A 20,005-nucleotide genomic window follows, 5' to 3' on the forward strand; every position below is an offset into this window, starting at 1 on the left:
ATGCTCGTCCAGGACAGGCTCATCGTGTCATCACTCCTGATGTTATTGCTGCATTGGTTGGTCATATCCAGGCAAACCGACAGTCACTGTGGAAGAAATTAGTCTTTTGATGGGAATAAGTCATGGTTCCATATATGCCACTGTGACAAAACACCTGCTGTACCACAAAATCTGCGCACAGTGGGTTCCACATCAACTCACAGAGGAACAGAAGACTTGGAGAATAACTGCATCACTGGGTCACTTGCAACGATACCATGAGGAAGAGTATGCTTTTCTGTCCCGTATTGCCACTGGGGATGAAAGTTGGTGCCACCATTTTGAACCCGGGAGCAAACAGCAGAGCCAACAGTGGAAACACGTGAATTCTCCCCTACCAAAGAAATCCAAAGCCATACACACAAGTTCCGGTAAAGTGATGATGATGATGTTTTTCTTCGACTGCAAGGGCCCTCTGCTTGTCAAATTTCTCGAGCGTGGGGCCACAATCATTGCACAGTGCTATGAAGACACTTTTGCAGAAACTGAGACGTGCCATAAAGTCAAAACGCCCTGGAATGCTATCGAATGGCATTACCCTTCTTCATGATAATGCGCGCCCCCACCAACTCAGTGAGGAATACACTACAGAGATTTGGTTGGGAAGTGCGTCAACATCCCCCTTACAGCCCCATGTGATTTTCACGTTTTTGGAGACCTGAAGAGAGACATTCATGGACATCGATTTGCATCGGGTGTGTGCCTGGGTAAAGATGTGGTTCCATAGACAGCCCACAAGCTTTTTCAAGGATGGGATTGACCGTCTTATCTCCCAGTGGGATAAATGTGTTAACAGTTTTGGAGATTACTTTTGAGGTAAGAAATTTTTTTAATATGTTTTGGCTTCTGACCCGTTTTCATTTGAGTGCCCCTCATAGATCAAGAACTAGAGCTTTATATGTGAGAACAAATGGCACCACATTAAAGTAAGAGAGAATTTTAACTTTGGAATGTTAACTCATAATGTCATTAGTATTGAAAACAAATGTATAAGTACATAACTCTAAAACTTATATCATCTTTTTCTTATTTTAGTATTGCTGCTCTTATGTGGGTCGTCTAACCAAATCTTTTCATATGTCTCTGATTAATTTACATCAGTTTCAGAATTAATCTTCATCTGTAAATAGAGTATTTTATATTCACCCTAGTCATGGAAACACTGATATCTCTTGTAGGTAAACCATGATTTGAGAGTTCTGCAGTCTGGTATGGAACTCGAAACAAGAAGAGTGTATGATGATCTTCAGTCACATGAAACAGGGTTCAGCAAAGATACTTATCCTGAGCCACCTTCACAGAAAGAATGCAGGACAAAGGTGTGTGCGTGTGTGTGTGTGTTTTTGAGGGGGGTGCTGTTGTATGCATGCCAATGCACTTATGTATATATTAGATCATTGACATCCTAAACATGTCAGAATCTTGCTGTTTGTAAGAGTTTTCCAGAGTTTCACAGATTCCACTGTGATCACTAGCCTATGGCAAATTTCTTTTTAAAATCTGGAAGCTCTTTCTGTTCTCCAAAATTGTCAGAGAAAGATACTTGAAATGCATGGTATACACATCCCTTCTATCCAAATTTGACGCATTTGAGAACTTTAGCCATAGAATATCATGTATCATATACCAGGGGCGCACACGGTAGCATAGTTGGTTGAGGCGCTATGCTACAAGCTGGAAGGTCGTGGGATCAAATCCTGATGAGGTCATTGGGTTTTTCAGTTGACCTAATCCTTCAAGCCGCACTATGGCTCTGGGATTGACTCAGCCTCTAACAGAAATGAGTACCAGGAATTTCCTGGGGAGTAAAGGGTGGCCAGCACATAGGGCTGACAACCTTGCAGCCATCTATGAGCCGTCTGTCTAGAAGATGTGGGACCCTTGACCTCTCACGCCCCTATGGGCCTTCACGGCCTGTTACAGGGACAGGTTTACCTTTTATCATTTACCAAAGCACAACATAGTAACATGATGTGCTAGATTAATTTCCTGGAGCTTTTTTGCCTGATTGCTGTTTTTGAAATATCATATAAGGCTGCTCTTGCCCTGTTGTGCATGTGGTGAGCATTCTGCCAGGATTCTATGGTAAAGAAATTTAGAATAATCAGTTTGTCTTCTCAGATTAATGTATCTCTGACTTATAAGTTGTAACCTTATGAATTGTTCAAGGGAATCAAATAGAAAATTTTGAACATTCTCCTCTGCTCTATAAACAAGGACTATTGTCTATGCTGTAATACAGGTGACTCTGCGAGGTCCAAATAGCCCTCTTGAGATGAAACTGTACAACCTGACACAGGTGGGTATGTCTCGTGTGGTGAACATTGAGTGGAACTCTGTCAACTCTGTGCTGCTTGATACTGAACCACAGGACCCACATGACAGGTGAATTTCTGCTTTGTTGTCACGCTTTTATAGGTTTTTTTAATAATACCATATCAATTATAGATATATTAGTGTTATATAAATTAAGAGGGTGACAGTAAACATGAAACTATAAAGGCTCACAAGGTTATGGGTAGGGAAAAGTGTGAGAAATTGTAGAATAACCAGTTCTCCGCAAGATTTGAGGTTCTCACAACAGTGGTCACAAAGAGTTCCTTGTTCTGGGATATAAGACTGTGTAGTCCACTGAACATCAACGGATATTTCAGAGGAACATATTGCCTCCATCTTTAGGGTTGAAGAATAAACCAAGCAAGAAACCAGCTTGAAAGCAGATGGCAAGCAGACAGAAAATGGATCTGCTTGCCACCTTCTTCCATGCTGGTTTCTTGCTTGGCTTATCCTTCAATCCTGAATATGGGGTTGACATTTTCCTCCAAAACATCTGTTGCCTTTCAATACACCACATGGCTCTATTTCCCAGAAGACAAAACTCTTCAGCCAGTTCCCTGTCTGAGACTTGAATTGGGTATTCCCAAATGCTCGTCAGAAGCGTTATCCCACAGCCCTCATGGCAGATGTGATGGTGCTTTTATTGTGTATTGAAATTGGTTAGTTTGAATGTTACAGCCTTACATTAGTTACGGAGCTTCCTTAGTATCATACAATATGAGATGGTAATGTAAAATAACTGGCGAGGGTAGCAAGCAAGAAAGATACTGGCCAAACATAACAGAGTTCAACTGATATGGGTGCCAGGTCATGAGGGTAGTGTTGATAATGAAATGGCAGATCACTTGGAAAGAACAGGATCTGAACATCCATTCATAGGACCTGAACCAGCTTGTGACATCTCATTTGGAGTTGCCAAGAAAGCAATCAGGGACTGGACAAACAGAAATCACAAAAACATTTGAGAATCCATAACTGGACTTAGACAAGCAAAGGGACTTGTACTAGAGTCCTCTGCCAGAAGAAAGAAGGTTCTCTTAAAATTAATCAGAGACCAATTAAGATAGGTGGTAGGACTATTCACAGAACACTGTCACCTAAAAGGACACGTTTTTAAACTGGGATTGACAGATGACCCCACTTGTGAAAGGTGCCTAGAAGAAGATGAACAGCCACACATATCCTATGTGACTGTGAGGCCATAGCTTATTTAAGATTTCATCACCTGGGCCAGTTTTTTATGGAGCCAAGTGACTACTATGACGCCCCAGTAAACAAAATCCTACATTTCGTTGGAAGTGTAGGATTAATAAAGGGTTAATCAAGAGGGGAAGCACAATAGATCATTGAAGGTCAGGGTGCAAGGGCCAGATTATTATGGCCCACCCTTCTTGCATTTATTCATTCGTTCAAGCCAGAAGCATTGTGTTTCAATCTACTTCGGAAAACAAAATCAAAATAACAGTCATTCTAATAAAGAGATAAATTTTATATAAATATTGCATCTACAGACGACTGCTCTTTTGCAGTGAAATACACAACATCTGGATTACTGTAGAATGGCAGGTAAAATTGCTTCTCTGAATATGGTTAAAAGGAAGTGAATACATTTTTGCATGTGTGTAGAAAGGAGGAAAAGTAATTGTGAATACAGAGCACAGTAAAGGTTCTGTAATATTAATGCTTGTAAAATGACAACATGAATCTGAGTTGTAAGGTAAGGAATTTTTTTAAATACCTTAACCATATTTACTGAATAATTCTTAATGCTTAATAAACCAAAGGAAAATACATAAGTTGATTCTGCTTGGGACAGTGCATCATGTGGCCTTGACATTTCTGAGGTACATGCTGTCTCTGTCCTCAGGGTTGACCCTGAAGATATCAACAACATATACCTCTGAAATGTCAACAACACTGCCCACATCCGTGTGGTACCAAGACTTGAGATCAGAATGAATGTCAGCAATGAACCATTCTGAAAGCCTACATTCAGCAAAGGGAAACATACGTAGTCATGTGATAGAGTGACTGTAGATGGGGTTTGGATTGGTAATTGGATTTATCGAGCACTTACGGATTGTAACTACAAATAATAGTAGCACTGAAAGAAAGCAGTCTTCTGGGATTTGGCACCATGTATATTTGGTGTTAACCGACGTTTCGGAGGAACGTATCGCCTCCATCTTCAGGGTAGAAGAAAAAATATAAGAATTCTGCAAGCAGAGAGACCGTGAGAACCGGTAAAAGCAGAAACACCACATATACACGCCACATCCCAGAAGACTGCTTTCTTTGTAGTCACCGCCGTGAAAGCCTCAAATCTTACAATAGTAGCACTATTACAAATTCCCACATTCTGCAATTCACTACAGCACGCACCAAGCCTTCTCAGTCTGTTGTATCTTCACCAATCACTGCCTGGTAGCAGCTTCTAACGGCAGACATTCCTCTTACTCTGGGTTCCCAAACTATCCCTCTGCTTCAGCTACCAGCTTCAAACAGGAACACCTGAACCACAGCAGGCCTCCAACTAACTCACTCACCAACCAACTCACTGCACTAGCTTGGTCGGTCAAGTGATGTAGCCATAAAGTGTCTGAATAATGCCAGTGGAGACTCCCTTCATAGTGAGCTATTGCTGACGGTGCTATTGAAGGCCCCATAGAGGGCCATTAGTCTGAAGCTGGATGAAACTCTTGCAGTAGCAGCTGATTGATGCTACTAGCAGTGAGGCTGGCTGGCCAGTGAAGCTCTCATCATAGTGGGCTAGCCAGCGCAGTGTTCTTGTTTGCAGCAGCCTGGTGATTGCGAGCTGACATGTTGGCCTGATGAGTGCTCGTGGTCTCTGGCAGAGTCGGCTGCAGTGCTGGTACTAGTAGACTTGCTGCTCCGGTGATCTCACAATACAAGTGTGGCCATGACTGATGCTATCGTGTTGGAGCCCCACATCTTTATACGTTTGCCACTAGGCAGCACACTAATGAATAGACGTTGGAGCTGCTATGGTGATCACTAATTGGGTAGTGCTCATGTGGCTGTACAGACAGTCAGGTTGCAAGCTGTAGTGTTCACTTGCTCTTGATACACTGTGGGAGTTGTCTGTCTGACTGTGGGAGGTTTCCACACAATAATTTCATCAATCTGACACCAGTTGTCATGTGATAGAGTGACTATAGCTGGGGTTTGGATTGGTAATTGGATTTACTGAACCGACCATAGCTACAAGTAACTATAACAGCCTCACTAGTTTGCACACGCTATAGGTCACTGTAACTGCAGCACTTATGAAGTGTTTTGTCTTCACTAATCATCTCCTGGTAACGGATGCGAACACTGTTCTCAGTTTACATCCTTACTGTCTGGCACATATCCACATATCCCACAACTGAACCAAGCTCTAAACTTCATTCTGCTTATAACCCCTCAGCATGGGCCAACAGAAAACACAGCTCTGCTGTTGTTGCATGCATGCCTGTTGGAGTTCCCACATGATTGCTACTCAGCCAGCCTCATTGTTTATTTCGCACACTTTGCCTGGCATCAAATCTATACATGACAGTAGAATTCAGTTCTGAGCCATCTTGCATGATTCTGTGCAATTGCTAGTAGCTTTGTCAGCAGTTAGAAAAGATGTATTCTGAAAATGGGCACTTTGTCCACCATAATATGGCACATCCTTAGGTTGTGGATGTAGGAGACCACCTTCTGATATCAAGGTTATCTGTGAATATGCCGAATAAGCAGTAATGATCAGGCAAAACAAGTGGTAGTGCTACATCTTGGGAACTGGACATGGGACTAAAAGCTCCCCACCATGAGAAAATAGCTTGTTACGAAATATCACAAAAGGACGTGAATGAATACTATGTGTCATTTTGTGAATACAGTAACGAATCATAGTTGGTTATTTAATTATGGTATTTTTTAAATGGGGTACTCATTTCTACTTATGTTTTCACATTTTAGAAGTTACTGGAATGTTTTACAGACTTTTGGTGGCTGCCAATGTCGGACAGAATCCACAAGCAGATCGTTTGACTCTCCACCACACAACACTCATGCCCAACCTTCATGGCCTTGCCTCACTTGTGTGTCTCATCTTTGCACCAACAATAGAACTGAGGTACAGAACATTTTTGAGTTGCATTTTATTATATTAACATGGGAGACGGACATTTTGAAGAAGGTACTAGACTGGTAACTAAGCAAGTGGTTTGGGGAATCAAAACTAACCAAGAAGAGAGGGAAATGTATAAAACACTGATTTAGTAACAGATATTATAAAATGATAGTTGGGGTGGTTTAATGTAATTAGAAGGGATGAAAAGAGGGTGTATAAGAATTTTTTTATAAGCAAGCTAGAAGGTAGAAATGAAGTGAAAAGACGCAGACTAAAATGGCTATAAGTTGTAGAGGATGATTTATAAGACCTGAAATTGAGGAGTTAGAGACTAATGACAAATAGTGGGGATAATAGGTGTTTATCTTATTAAAGAAACCCAAGGTTCTTCAAGGACTGTAGAGCCAAGGAGTGGGTGAATATTTCATTATGTTATACAAAAGCTGAGAGAGAGAAATTTAATTGTGGGGCAGGAGTTTGTATAACATCTTTATGAACTTCAGATAAAATGTGGGCGTTCTTTCTCCTGTCAATTCCACTTCTGTCAGGTATTTTAAAGAGGCTTTTGTATTGATTTGTTTTATTGTAATTTTGTGACCATTCCTTATACTCCTGCATTCTCAGTATTTCTTCAGCTGATCTTACTCTCAAGAATTATAGTCTTTAAGTACTCTGCGCCTTTTGTACACAAAATGAATGCATATCTGTCTGTTGGTGCACTTTATTGTCTACTTATTTCTTCTCTGAAACTATTCATTGGATTTTAATGAAAGTTTAATATTAGAATACTGCACTAAACGTCAGAAAATCATTTTGGTCTGTATTGATCTGATATAACCTCAGCTTTACATGAAGATCAAATTTAACTTTCATGGCTTTCTCAATAACAGTCCATCATTCAGAATATTAATGTATGGTGTAAGCTATAGATCTCAGTGAAAGTCTATTGTTAGGATAATGAAATCTAAGAGATCTGGATGGGCTGGGTATGGAACTAAGACAGGCCATGCATACAGAATCTTGGTGGGGAAACATTTGCCTGGAAAACTAAAAAGACAATGGCTAACATTAAGATGGAACTTAGAAAGGCAAGTTGTCAAACTAGAATAGTCTCTGGAATGTTTCAACAAAACAGCAGTGTATATATAATATTGGTTTGTGCCTGTTAGGGTCAATGAGTCAAGGACAAGGTTGATTGGAGCGTTGTGTGGCCTTGGGTGTGATAAACTCACAGGACAACCAGTATTTCGAGACCATGACATGGAAGTGGCATTTGATACAGAGATAACAATAGAAGATCTTCAGGAAGTGAACCGTTTACGATACTGGATGAATATTGCTATGTACACTGATGAGGGTGAAGATACTCCAGACAATGGACCCAGAGATGTCATCAAATGCCAGAATAAAATAAAAAATTTTCTGTTTGCGTAAGTAAAGGCCCTTTATTATATTTATTTAGCACTTAATGAAAGATAAAGGAAATAAGAAATTTATTGAAAATTTGGTTGGAAGTTGTATAAGGAAGAGGCTGCTTGTAAGTCATAGGTGTAGATCAGAGGATATTGTTAAAAGTGGAATAAACTTTGATTCAATTTGAAGTGGCTAAGGACAGGATATGACACCAGTCTTTGGTATCAGTGGTTCCTAATTACAGAAAGTGTATCAGCTGCTCAAAACAGATTCTGTATTATGGTATGAGTGTGTGAATTGCTTAGTTAGTTTATAATTAAAGTACTGTCATCTTAAGAAATGTATAGTTTCTCTAAAATATTGAAGAACTTAGGATTCAACAGAAAGCATATGTGTTCAGCAGGAATGAGAGTAAATTCAGTTATTACAGAGAAAAAATTAAATTGAGAAATCATATGTTCACACCAGATAGGATAGGATGTTCATTGTCATCATTTAAGTAACATATTAACTGATATAAGGAGTTATTTCAGAATCCTGTTGTGTTATTTTGTTGACCTTTTAGTAGAAGAATTTCTCACTGTTATTCCAGTTTGTTGAAAAAGAAACGGAAGTCTAAGGAAATATGTGCAGCCAGGAGGCCTTTCCAATGGAATCAGCTGGATTCCAGGTATCTCCTTGATCCCAGTGAGAGCAGGGTGGATGATCGAGCAATATTCCGACTGCATTGGGGTGTGGACTTAGAAGAAGAGGATGATAGTCACATAAAGGAAATGATGCAACACGTTAAAGACTTACATTCTAAAGCAGTCAGGTATGAGTAGGAAACAGTTACTGGCACTGTTGTCATTCCCAGTAAGCATCTTAACCTCTCTCTCTCTCTCCCTGAAACTCATTCTTTTAATCCCCTATCAATTACATTTAAAACTCTAGTTTTGTGCTCTCTGCTCAACTGTCATGGGATTTTATTATGTTTTAATAAATCATTAAGGACACAGGTCCTTAAATTATGTTGTACTACACTAGGAGGAGGAAAGAGTTATTGGTCATCATTTGGTGGTGGGGATTTTTAAATCTAGTACTATGAGGTTGGCAGCCATATTTTATTTCAGAGGTAACAGTTTTTCATCCAGGATTAGGGAATTTTAAATCTTCTGGTTGTACAGTGCTGGTGGCCATGTATTAACTTGGGGTTTTTATCAAGGAACATTTTCATCTCAGTGTTCATGAAAGAATTGTATGATGGACTCCATAGACATAGATTTCTGGGTGTTCTATATATGCTTGTCAAATTTTTATGTAAGCAGGAAACCATTATTTTCCCTCATAATCCACAGTATTTTTACACATGACCACATTCCTTCAATAATGTTGCAACTATGCAGTGCCTGTAAGACACCAATGTCCAGAATCTCCATCCTATATTTTGCTGTTTCTGTCTTAATACTGCTGTGGTCTGTCTAAAACATCTTTAATGGTATATTTTACTTTGAGTGTGCACCCTTCTTGAAGAAAAACCCTGTGTGTACAATGAGAACTGTGATTTGGTGATTTTTGTTTCCATCTTATCTTCAGAATAGAATCTAGTAACTTTCTAATGATGACAAATGATCTCTGTCAGCATCTCATGATGGTGCAACCACATAGATATTTTAGACACAGTATACCTGAATTCTTTTTATCTCTCATTATTTTGCTTTTCAACATCTTTGTAGATTGATTGGTCCCTACTCAGTAAACATGGATGGCAGTTGTAGGAAACTGAAAACAGACAGAGGTGGGAAGCTGTCATAAAACTAATTTGTTATTGTCATTCTCATGTGAGATTCCATGCTGTATTCAGTAGGATCAAGGAGTTTGTATCATCTAATATTAAATTAGCAGTAATAAGCAGCAATTTAAAAGGATATCAGACATGGGGAATGTAGTGGTTGCTCAGCCTGGTTCAGGATATTGTTTATGAATTATTCTGAGAAGAAGAAAAGTGTACTTTTTCCCATTATTATTAAGTTTTCTGACCTCAGTTTGGTGTATGAAATTATACTGTGAAATGTAATATCTGTATATTTTGTGTGCCTCAAGTTTTAAACAAAATTTATTTCTGGGTAAAGGAAAGGTAAAGTTGTCTCTGTGTTTAATTAGCTAAGTAGTATGCCATGAAGACATATGGGGGAATGGAGGTTTAGCAACACCTTTCTTGACCTCAGCGCTAGATGGAGGTGAGTGGTCAGGTTCATGCCCCTGCTGCTTAACCCCCTTCCCCCAAGGAGAGAGCCCCTGGTACCCATTGGATAGGAGGCTGGGTGGGTCCCAGAGTCCATCCGAACACTGTGGCTAAAGATGATAAATATGATAAAAATGATACATAAATGATGCACGTAAATACAGTAATCTATGCATTGTCCCAAGCAGCTCCCTAATAAGGTGCCAGTCAGTTCAGGTGTACTACCATCATCCTTATTTCGGTTGGCACGGACAACATTTCTGAGAGTGGTCACTGCTCCAACCTCTATGGGTCTTATGCTGCTGTTAGTGGTCTCATCTTTTCAAAGGGTGCCAACCCTTCCACAATCTCCAGTCACTCATTTTTCAAATCCTAACTGAAGGCTCAACTCTTTGCTTCACGATCTCCAGCATGAGAGCCTTTCTGAAGATCTTGTTGAATGCCCTCGTTTGCTAGACATAGCTGCTCCTTTAAATTTCGGTCCCTTGTTCCTTTGCTGCCTTCCTGGCATGTCTGTCCTTTAGGGGCATCTCTTGTCACATTATCCCTGCCTGGTCCCTGATGACCAAGTCCCTTGCACGGTGCAGGAATGGCACAATGGGTCATCTCTCTGCAGGTGATGGCCAACTTCTTCCAGGACCCACCATCACACTGGGTCCATTTTTTCAGCTGTTGGTGGCGCCCTATGGCTAGATGCTGGTCTCCATACCACTCCTTCAGTGCTCTGACAGTTTTCATTGTGGCCTCTTTAGGGACCCCCTCATGCACCACTACAGACTCTGTCTCCACTGAGGATGGCTGACAGGCCTCCCTCACTTCTTGGCAGGCTGTCATCTCTTATCACCAGGCCCTTATTTGTGCTATGATTACCTTTAGGATGGCGCCCATTTTTACTTCATTGGTTCTTATTGCATCTTTCATTTCCTCTCGGTTCTTATCTCTTTTTCATTTCTTTGAGATTTACGTCCATCTTAGCTTCAGTCTTGGCTAGCAGTTCTTGATTGTGTTTCATTTCTTTTCAGTTTTCATTTCTTCTTGAAAGGAATCCATCTTTGTAGGCTGATAGTACAACTGTCTACTGCAGCCTTCTGCAATTCAATCCAGTTGATCAATCCTATCCCACTTCTGACACCAGTTATCATGTGTATGAGTGACTATAGATGGGGTTTACACTGGAGATTGGATTTATTGACCACTTTATCACACTGCATGTGACTACATTTCGTTATAGCGCCATCACTAATCTCCACACTTTACAAATCACTACAGCACATGTTAAGTCTTTTCAGTCTGCTGTGTCTTCACCAGTCATTCCTTGGTAATGTCTTCTTACAGTGGAGATTCTTCAACAACCATGCTGCTTTGTTGCACATGGCCTCTCAACTGCACCAACTAAGTCTTTTCTTCACAGACTCCCTTACAACTCTCTTACCTCTTCAAAGTCAAAGTCAAAGTCACATTGCGACCAGTGGTTAGTCAGTCAGTAAGTCTTGGTGTCGAGCCCCGTTTGGGGCTCATGACCAGATATTAATTATTACCATTTGACAGTTACGGTCTTGTTTCTGTGGGGCACCTTCTCTGACAAGAGGATGGGTCTGTCTTTTGTATATGCTGCTGGCCCTTGCCAGCGCAGTCTTACTGGGATCCAAGTCCCTTGGGACTCGTGACCATATTTTACTGTCTCAGAATTGAGACTTCCCTTTTCGTTGCTTCCTACGACTCTTAGGGTCACGGCGGAGGTATTGGACCTAACCCTCTTACCTCTTGCTCCTGTTGTCCTCCTTATAACATCTTGGCACGGACCACATAGAAAACACTGTTCATTGTTGTACACCAATCATTTTCGTTTGAACATGTATGTTTACAAAGACGTTACTCAGTAATGGCTGCATATATTTGCTTATTAGGAATCTGTTGATGTTGTTTTGTTGTTTGTTTCAAGGTCGTTATGCAGGAACAGAACTGCACACCAGAGTATGATTGCATGACCACAAATGTGTATACTAAGAAAATTTTAAGATTGTTTTGAATATTAGTGTACTTTTGAAATATTGAAATTTCAAAAATTGAATTTTCATGAATACCTGCTTATTAATAGTGCTGTGTCCTGGCATTTTTGGATGTATTGTCTCTCAGTTAAAGGCCAGACATGTAACTCGTGGCTCTGACTTGCAGGCCATCTTTCTTTTTCTCCCTGCAGATAATTGTAGCTCTGCTTACCAGGTTCTACAATGTATCATCTGTATATCATCTTAGAGAAGGGGTTTCTTCAGCTTAAATAGCTTTTAATGGTACATGTCTGTCTTTTTTTAGCTCTGAGCCACTTAAGGAAGTTGTATGCAAGTTGTGTCAAGTAACAATCCAGTCAACTCAAGCACTCAGACTTCACCTTCAGACAGCACAACATAAAGACCATGAGGATGAGCTGGCCAGATAAATATGATTGGCATCATGAATTGTCAAATGAGATGATGGTTTTCAGAATATTGACTGTTTAATTTTGTATTTGACTTTTGTTTGTTTACTGTATGGTATACAGTAGATAATTTTTTTAAAGCCCAGAACATTTTATTATTTAAATAAGACTGAACAAGTATTTGATTATAGCATAGGTTTGAAACGCTCTGTACCAAGCCTGATGCTACAGGATATACAAGAATTATCAGGTTGTTCCACAAAAACTCAATAACACAAAAGACATCTGTGTCCAAGACTAGAAACAGAAAGTGTTGAAAATTAAATACTTTTACTTGATGTCCCATTTGTTAGCACATGAATTACAGGCAATAGAAAAGATTGTATCACAGCAGGATTAGCAAAAATTTACCTAGCATAATCAGTTTCCTGGCAGGAAAATGATGTTGAAAGCTTGTCCAGGGGCACATTTCCATCAGGAGTGAATCTCTCTTGTGCCAAACAATATCTGTACACTATCGTATTTGATGTTTAACAAATAGTTTAATTTTGTCCACTCATTTAAAGTTGAAACTGAAAAGTTTATAAGAATTTTTATGCTTTCATTTTGTATTTGTCTTATGTACATTGTGATATCATTGTGAATGTATGATTTAAAAATGCCCATGAATATTAAGGCACATTTATCACATGTTTATGATAAGTATTGTTGTTAGCTGATTCTAGAATGTTATGTTCAGTAATACAACACGAAGTGATGTTACCTTGACAGTACTGGAAGTATGTAATGTCACCATGGAGGCATATATTTATGGAACATAGTGGGCTAGTAAGACATATTAAGAGACATATGTAAGTCTCAGATTTTATAAATCAGACCAAGCAAAAGTATAGGTCTCAGTCTGAATGATGATTTTTCAGTCAAACTTGCAGAATAACCAGATAACTGCTTCTCTGTACTGTAGTTAGCACAGACAACCTGATCCATTAGAATCATATTGGTTGACAAGAGTAGCATAAATCAACTCTCCCCCTCCCCTCCCACCCCCCTCTCTCTCTCTCTCTCAAGGCAAGAAGGGGCATGGCCCTTCAGATTGAAGAAAAGTTTTTGGATCTGAAATCAAAAGGGATATCTAGCACACTGACGCATGAAAATGTTGATAGGTTCAAAATTGTGATCACAGTAAAAAGAATGGTTTACTAGAGAATGTTTTCATTCTCATCTTCAGTCTCAAAAAATTTTTCTAGATGTTCATGTGAATTTAAGTTTTCATTTGGATGTGTGGTGCTTATTTAAAAGAATGTGTACTCTCTGTACAAATATATGAAAATCCCTTTATCATAAATTGTTACTACTAATTTCTGCTGTCCAGACTGATATGTTCATTTCATGAACACACATATTGTGTGTGCGTGTGCATGCATGTGAGAGAGGGCGGGCGTGCGCACGCGTGTGTGTGTGGAGGGGGAGTTCAACTAATTTTGTTGAGTTGCACAATTATGTGTGTCCTATTTTGGAGTGTGTTATATTCTGATAATTGAGCTAATGTTAGAATGAACAAAACCTTTCATCAAAGATATCCATATAAGCTGAATGCAGTTTCACGCCAGTTCAAGCATAATGTGAATTAAGAAACAAATAATTATTGTGAATAACCGTGTTTAGTTGAAGAATTGAGGTTGTATGGCTACCACACACAGATACAAGTATGTAACTGTTCTGTTCCATATTACAATTGTTTCTATATTAAACTTAAATTTAACATGTATTATGTATTAATTTATATAAGAATGAATGCAGTCCTTTATTTCTATGTCTTGTCTATCAAATATATTCAAAACAGCTCTGGTGATGGCATGTAATATTTGGTAATACTAAATTTATGGAAAGCTGTCCATCATGTTTTATTCTGAATAATACACAGCATCTTGGAAATTGCATCTGTTTCCATACAGATGGTGGGGGGGGGGGCTTGCACATTTGAATCCATTAGAAAGAGCTAACTCAATCACTTGACAAGGAACAGATCCAGTTTTTGAAGTGTGTTCTGTTCAGAATACTAGACAATGGACAAAATCCATGAAGCCAGTAATAGTTCACTATCACATTTAATAATCAACAGCGTGAAATGTTGGTACAAGTAACACTGAAATTAAATTTCAAATTGTACATTATAATTTTCAATTTCACGTTCAGCTTCTAGGTCAGTCATTTCATTTTGTACATCTTATACCACTAAATAGGCTCCATAAAAATTTTGTACCGTTTAACATTGGCTGTCAACTTATATGGTGTTGGGATGTCTGCTGAACATTACTACACAATAATGCTAATCATTAATTTGGCATGTGATTACATCATCTCTAAGTAAGTTGTAAATTTTTATTTAATGCTGATAATGCAAATTGAATTGAATTCTACTGCCATTCAGTATTGTTTGGGGGAGAGGGTTATTTTACAGTGCCCTTAGTAGCTAGACTATAGAGTGGTGAATGGTAGGATGACAGATGCATGATGAATTGGAAAGAATTTCAAAAGAAGTGGCCATGGCCTAATTTGTGGCCATAACTATCCTGGAATTTGCATGGCAGGACTAAGGAAAACCATAAAATTGCTTGATCAGAATAGCCAGTGTCCCAGCTATGCATCAGACTGAGCATCTCTCAAATACAAGTCCATAGCATAACCACAGTACCCATTCACATGGTGTGTTGGTCATGAAGTGCTGACAGACTAGACTTGCTTTCCTGAGATGTTACTAATTTACTTTAGGGTTGCTTGATCCTCTTCTATATTATGGTGCTAAGGTATTGCAAAGAGCTTACCACTTTATCTTATCTTAGGCTTGCATTCTAAACTCTTTCATGATATTTCTTCTCTCACATGTTCTGAAAATTTTTTTCCTAAGTGCCTTGCCTGCCACACTATCTTGAGATATTTTTATTTGGTAGCAACAGCAGCATCTTTTTGTTCCACCATTCCAGTTTTCATCTGTCATGTTACAGTATCTTGTATACCCGTACAGTCTATTTGACCTCTAAATCTGAGAACATTTCTTTTAATTAACATTTAAAATTAAGTTCCAATTTTATCTCTTGTATTCTTCTGTTCTTAAAAAATGTAGTTTCTAATGAATGTACTTGTAATTATCCAAATATTATGTCTATGGGAGTATAATATTAAAATGTATTTTAGAGAGATACAATGGGGTGGTATGGACTGGAGATCTGGCTAAGGATAGGAATCAGTGGTATGCTCTTGTGAGCATTGTAGTGAACCTTTGGGTTCCATAAAGTGTTGGGAAATTCTTTAGTAAGTTAGCAATTTGTGGTTTATCAAGGACTTGTCTCCATGGAGTTAGTTACCATATACTAATGCCATTGATAGAGGAAGCCAAAATTGATGGGTTACCAAAGACATCCCTTATTACATATACAGACATACTGTTTGTACAGTCATTTGGTGTAAAGAGTCTTTGAACTGTAGTGGCCATCAACAAAATGACTGGCTACAAACTGGATAAACTGAGGCAGGGATTTTTTTGTTTACCTCCATGTCCAGATCAGTTCCAGTGCCATCCAGCCTTGTGTCAAATAGATGCAAGGAATTCTTTTCACTGGTTCAAAGCTGATGGACTGTAAATCTGGTAATTCACCTATCTAGTGACAGTGTTAATAATGAGTGAAACTTTACCTGAATTATCTCATGTTTTCCTTTCATCACTCTTAAGGACAGAGACAATTTTGCTTTTGCTGAGTGAGCAAACATTGGTATTTTAGCAGTGTTGTATGATGAAATGATGCTTACAATATTTCGTGTTTTGACAAACTGCAGTCACAGAAAATCAGTTGGTGTCATAGTGTATGATGTTAAGGCTTCACTGGGGAGAAATATGTTTGAACACTAAACTGAGGAAAGTCTTCAGTGGAGGAAATTTAGTGCTGACATTATTGACTTTGGATAATTGAAATTTAATGTTCAGCAAGGGAATACAATTTGAAGGGGGTTTGACTGTGTTCATGTTTCCTGCTACAGCTTGTATAATTTTCTCCTTACCACAAGGGGATGGTTGCATGTAGCTGTTGTTCAAAAATTTAAAAGCTTGAGAATCACTGCTTCACATATATAATTGGTGGATCATGTAGCATGTGTGGGGAGATAAGATATGCATACAGAATTGTAATTAATTAACCTCATGGAAAGAGACCACATGAAAATCATTACCTGTGTGGAAGAACAGTATTAAAGTGGATAATAGGAATATACTGGGGAGGATGAGGTGGGCAGGGCATGTAGCATGAATGGGGGAGACGAATGCATATAGGATATTGGTGGGAAAGCCAGAAGGAAAGAGACCACTGGGAAGACCAAGGCGTAGGTGGGTGGACAATATTAAAATAGATCTTAGATAGATAGGATGGGATGGAATTGATTGGATTGATCTGGATCAGGATAGGGACCAGTGGAGGGCTCTTGTGAACACGGTAATGAACCTTCGGGTTCCATGAAATGCTGGGAAATTCTTGAGTAGCTGCAGAAGGGCTCAGCTCCATGAGTGAGTAAGTAAGTAAGTAAGTAATAAGGATATACTGAAGTTGGGGTAGTGCAGTCAGTATAGTGACTGGCTATGGGCTGGACTACAGAGAGGTCAGAAGAGTTTGAACCCTGGTAGGGTCAAGAATTTTCTCTTCTTGATGTTGTCCAGGCTAGTTACAGGGACCACCGACCCTTCTTTCCAATAGGAACTGTGGATAGAGCGGCCGGAGCGTGAAGCTGACTACTGACCTCCAGTTAACACCAAGGTCAAGAGAACGTGAATCTATAGATCCGTTAGAAAAATAGGCTTCTAATATAATATTTCTTATCTGTGATATACATAGTTTACCTTACCTTTATTAATCCCAGTTCACAAGTTAGTTACATAATCCTTCTGCTGTTTAACCCATGTTTCCAATTATCCAGGCAAATTCATTTCCCACTCAACTCAAATAATTTGGAGTCTTGCTTTATTTACTGGAACTGTCTCATAATATTTCATTGAAAAACATAGTTTCTGCAAGATGTATTTTGCGTGAATTTCAATGTGTTAAATTAATTTTGCTGTGGAACTTCTTTAAATGTATCAATAGTGAGAAACTGTTTATACTTTTAACAAACTGTGTTCATACTTTTCATTGTTACAGAACTTCATCAAACTGCCCATATAATTGAGCCATTTTGCAGCCATATTTTTTAATATTAATGCTTGAGTGACATTGTTTCTACATATATATATAAGATCTGATGGTTAAGTAACCAGAATTATTTGTCCAGCAAGTGGCAACACTGTTGAGGTGGTGCATGTTAGGTCTCATGACTACAGGATTCAACATTACCTTGGCAGTCAATCAGATTTAGTTCGCTTTTTGTGCAAAACTTCATTTAACTGTCGTAACCGATATTGCCTAAGCAAGTCTCTCCCATTAATCTATCACAAGACCCTTATATTGACTGAGACATGAACTTCCAAGAACAAATAATAAATCCTGCATCACATGTCAGATTGCTAGCATTTAATGTTTAGAAATTGGCTAGCTGGTTGCCAATTCCTAAACATTTTTAAATGACATCTTTCCATGTGTGCTCATACACACACACAAACACAGTCTACAGTGCAGAGAAATTTTCAGGGAACACTTGCTGCTGTAGAGGACCTGATGATCTTGGGGTAAGACAATGGACTCTCATTCAGAGGGGTCCGAATTTCAGGAGTCCATTCTCAGTATAGCCCTAATTTTGGGTAACAAAATGTACCCTATGGGTCTCCCTGCCTCACAAATTGATTTTGCACCTCTGCCTACATGGGCAGAGGCCAGGAAGGTCACTAGTGGGGGGGCACAAGGCAAGCAGCAACATTTGATACAATTTAAATTTGCGCAGTCATTGTCTTATTAAAATGACTTAATCATAGCCTGTGTGTTTTTAATGACGTTTATCAGTAAGTAAAACACTTGCTGACAGTATCATCACTGCAAACTTGTGATTTGCAGTTGCTGTCATAGCTATTTTGAATTCAGATCAGAATCATTTTCTGCAATTAACTAATAATTTCCTTCAGCATAAACAATAACAACCTTCCCATGGTCCACCATTTTGATGTAACTGAACTTAATATTGAGCTTTTGGCTCTTGCCACATGAAGAGAAAATACTGGGAATAGTAAGCTCCCATAGATTCTCTTTTAGCTGGATCAGTAAAACAAAACTGATCCATTGCTGATACCAATTAAAAGAGAAATCTCATATGCACAAGGATACTATTTTGCAATGGCTTTGTGAGAAAGCATTAGGTGTCCCTGGGGTTTTAGTGCATCAGTCCTCAAAATTTTACTAGAAATCAAGAGTGAAGTGCCTAGTGAAGACAACACCACACGCTGCTAGGGGGAACAATGCACAAGCAAGGGCCATTGCAGATTGCAGAAGTAACAGAACAAGGGGCTAATGAACATAAAAAAACAAGCTGCTGCAATAAAACACCTGGTGATAAACATATAGTTCAAAACAAGTGGATGACACCCCTTGCGAGGTGGAATAGAATTTTACAATAAGTAATGAAAATATTTTAATATAAATTTTTATTTTTCATATTATGTGGACAACAGCTTGTTATTTTAGCGCATATTAATGCAGTGTAGCAGTTTTAATATATTAAGACACCTGAAGATGGCTATCTAGGGCCGAAACATGTTGTGTTAAAAGTGTAAGTGGAAGAAATTGGAACAATCTGTTGCATTATTGACAATATTATACAGAGAAGTTGTAATATAGGTTTACTAGATGTTAATTTTCACCTTGTCCTCCGGCCTCACGCCTGTTGATTTAATTACCTTGACAATAATAAATGAAAGGTAGCTAATGTAATTGTCCTCAGGTCAATACATATTCTCATCATTCCTTCGAATTTCATATTTGGGTAAATTTCGATCGCAACGGTATGTTCGTATTCACATTCCCCATTTACTGAAACTAGTTCGCTGGATATTCGTAAAGATGGCTCTATCAGTATTATATGCCATAATTGTATTAAAACCGGAAATTGCCGCACAACCCGTGTTCGATAGCGTTCGATAGGGATCAGATCGACATGCAGTGACAACAGGTGTTTCATGCCGTATTTTACTTGTAATGTGTTTTGTTGCGAAAGTGCCTTTAATTATCTGAGTGGTGGACTATCGAATGTAGTTTAGCTTTCGTATGTGTTTGCCGTGTTCGTTAATAACTTCTTAATCAATTTTATGAAATGCGGTTTCGGTCATGTTACCTACCGGTACTGGAAGTCGTACTCTTTGTTATCGACCATTAATAAATTAATCAAATCAAGTACTGTAATCCAATAAGAAAATGACAGACCGACGATGGAGGCCGAAAGTGCCGAAACCATTGCCTTTAATTGCGTAGTTTCGTGATGACATATG

General features: G+C 38.9%; 1 protein-coding gene across 1 annotated transcript in view; it reads left to right on the plus strand.

The window, feature by feature from the left end:
* The window catches only part of LOC111874813 (probable ATP-dependent RNA helicase spindle-E), a 60,327-nt gene extending 46,007 nt beyond the window's left edge, over nt 1-14,320 (plus strand). The window contains exons 19-24 of the mRNA XM_023870619.2: nt 1,218-1,358; nt 2,282-2,424; nt 6,368-6,502; nt 7,669-7,929; nt 8,505-8,726; nt 12,450-14,320. Coding sequence (XP_023726387.1) covers nt 1,218-1,358; nt 2,282-2,424; nt 6,368-6,502; nt 7,669-7,929; nt 8,505-8,726; nt 12,450-12,573 — 1,026 coding nt within the window. The 3' untranslated portion in view covers nt 12,574-14,320. The remainder of the gene's footprint in view (nt 1-1,217; nt 1,359-2,281; nt 2,425-6,367; nt 6,503-7,668; nt 7,930-8,504; nt 8,727-12,449) is intronic.
* The last annotated feature ends 5,685 nt before the right edge of the window (nt 14,321-20,005 follow it).

This window comes from Cryptotermes secundus, unplaced genomic scaffold (assembly GCF_002891405.2).
Source record: "Cryptotermes secundus unplaced genomic scaffold, Csec_1.0 scaffold27, whole genome shotgun sequence".
Taxonomy (NCBI): Eukaryota; Metazoa; Arthropoda; class Insecta; order Blattodea; family Kalotermitidae; genus Cryptotermes; species Cryptotermes secundus.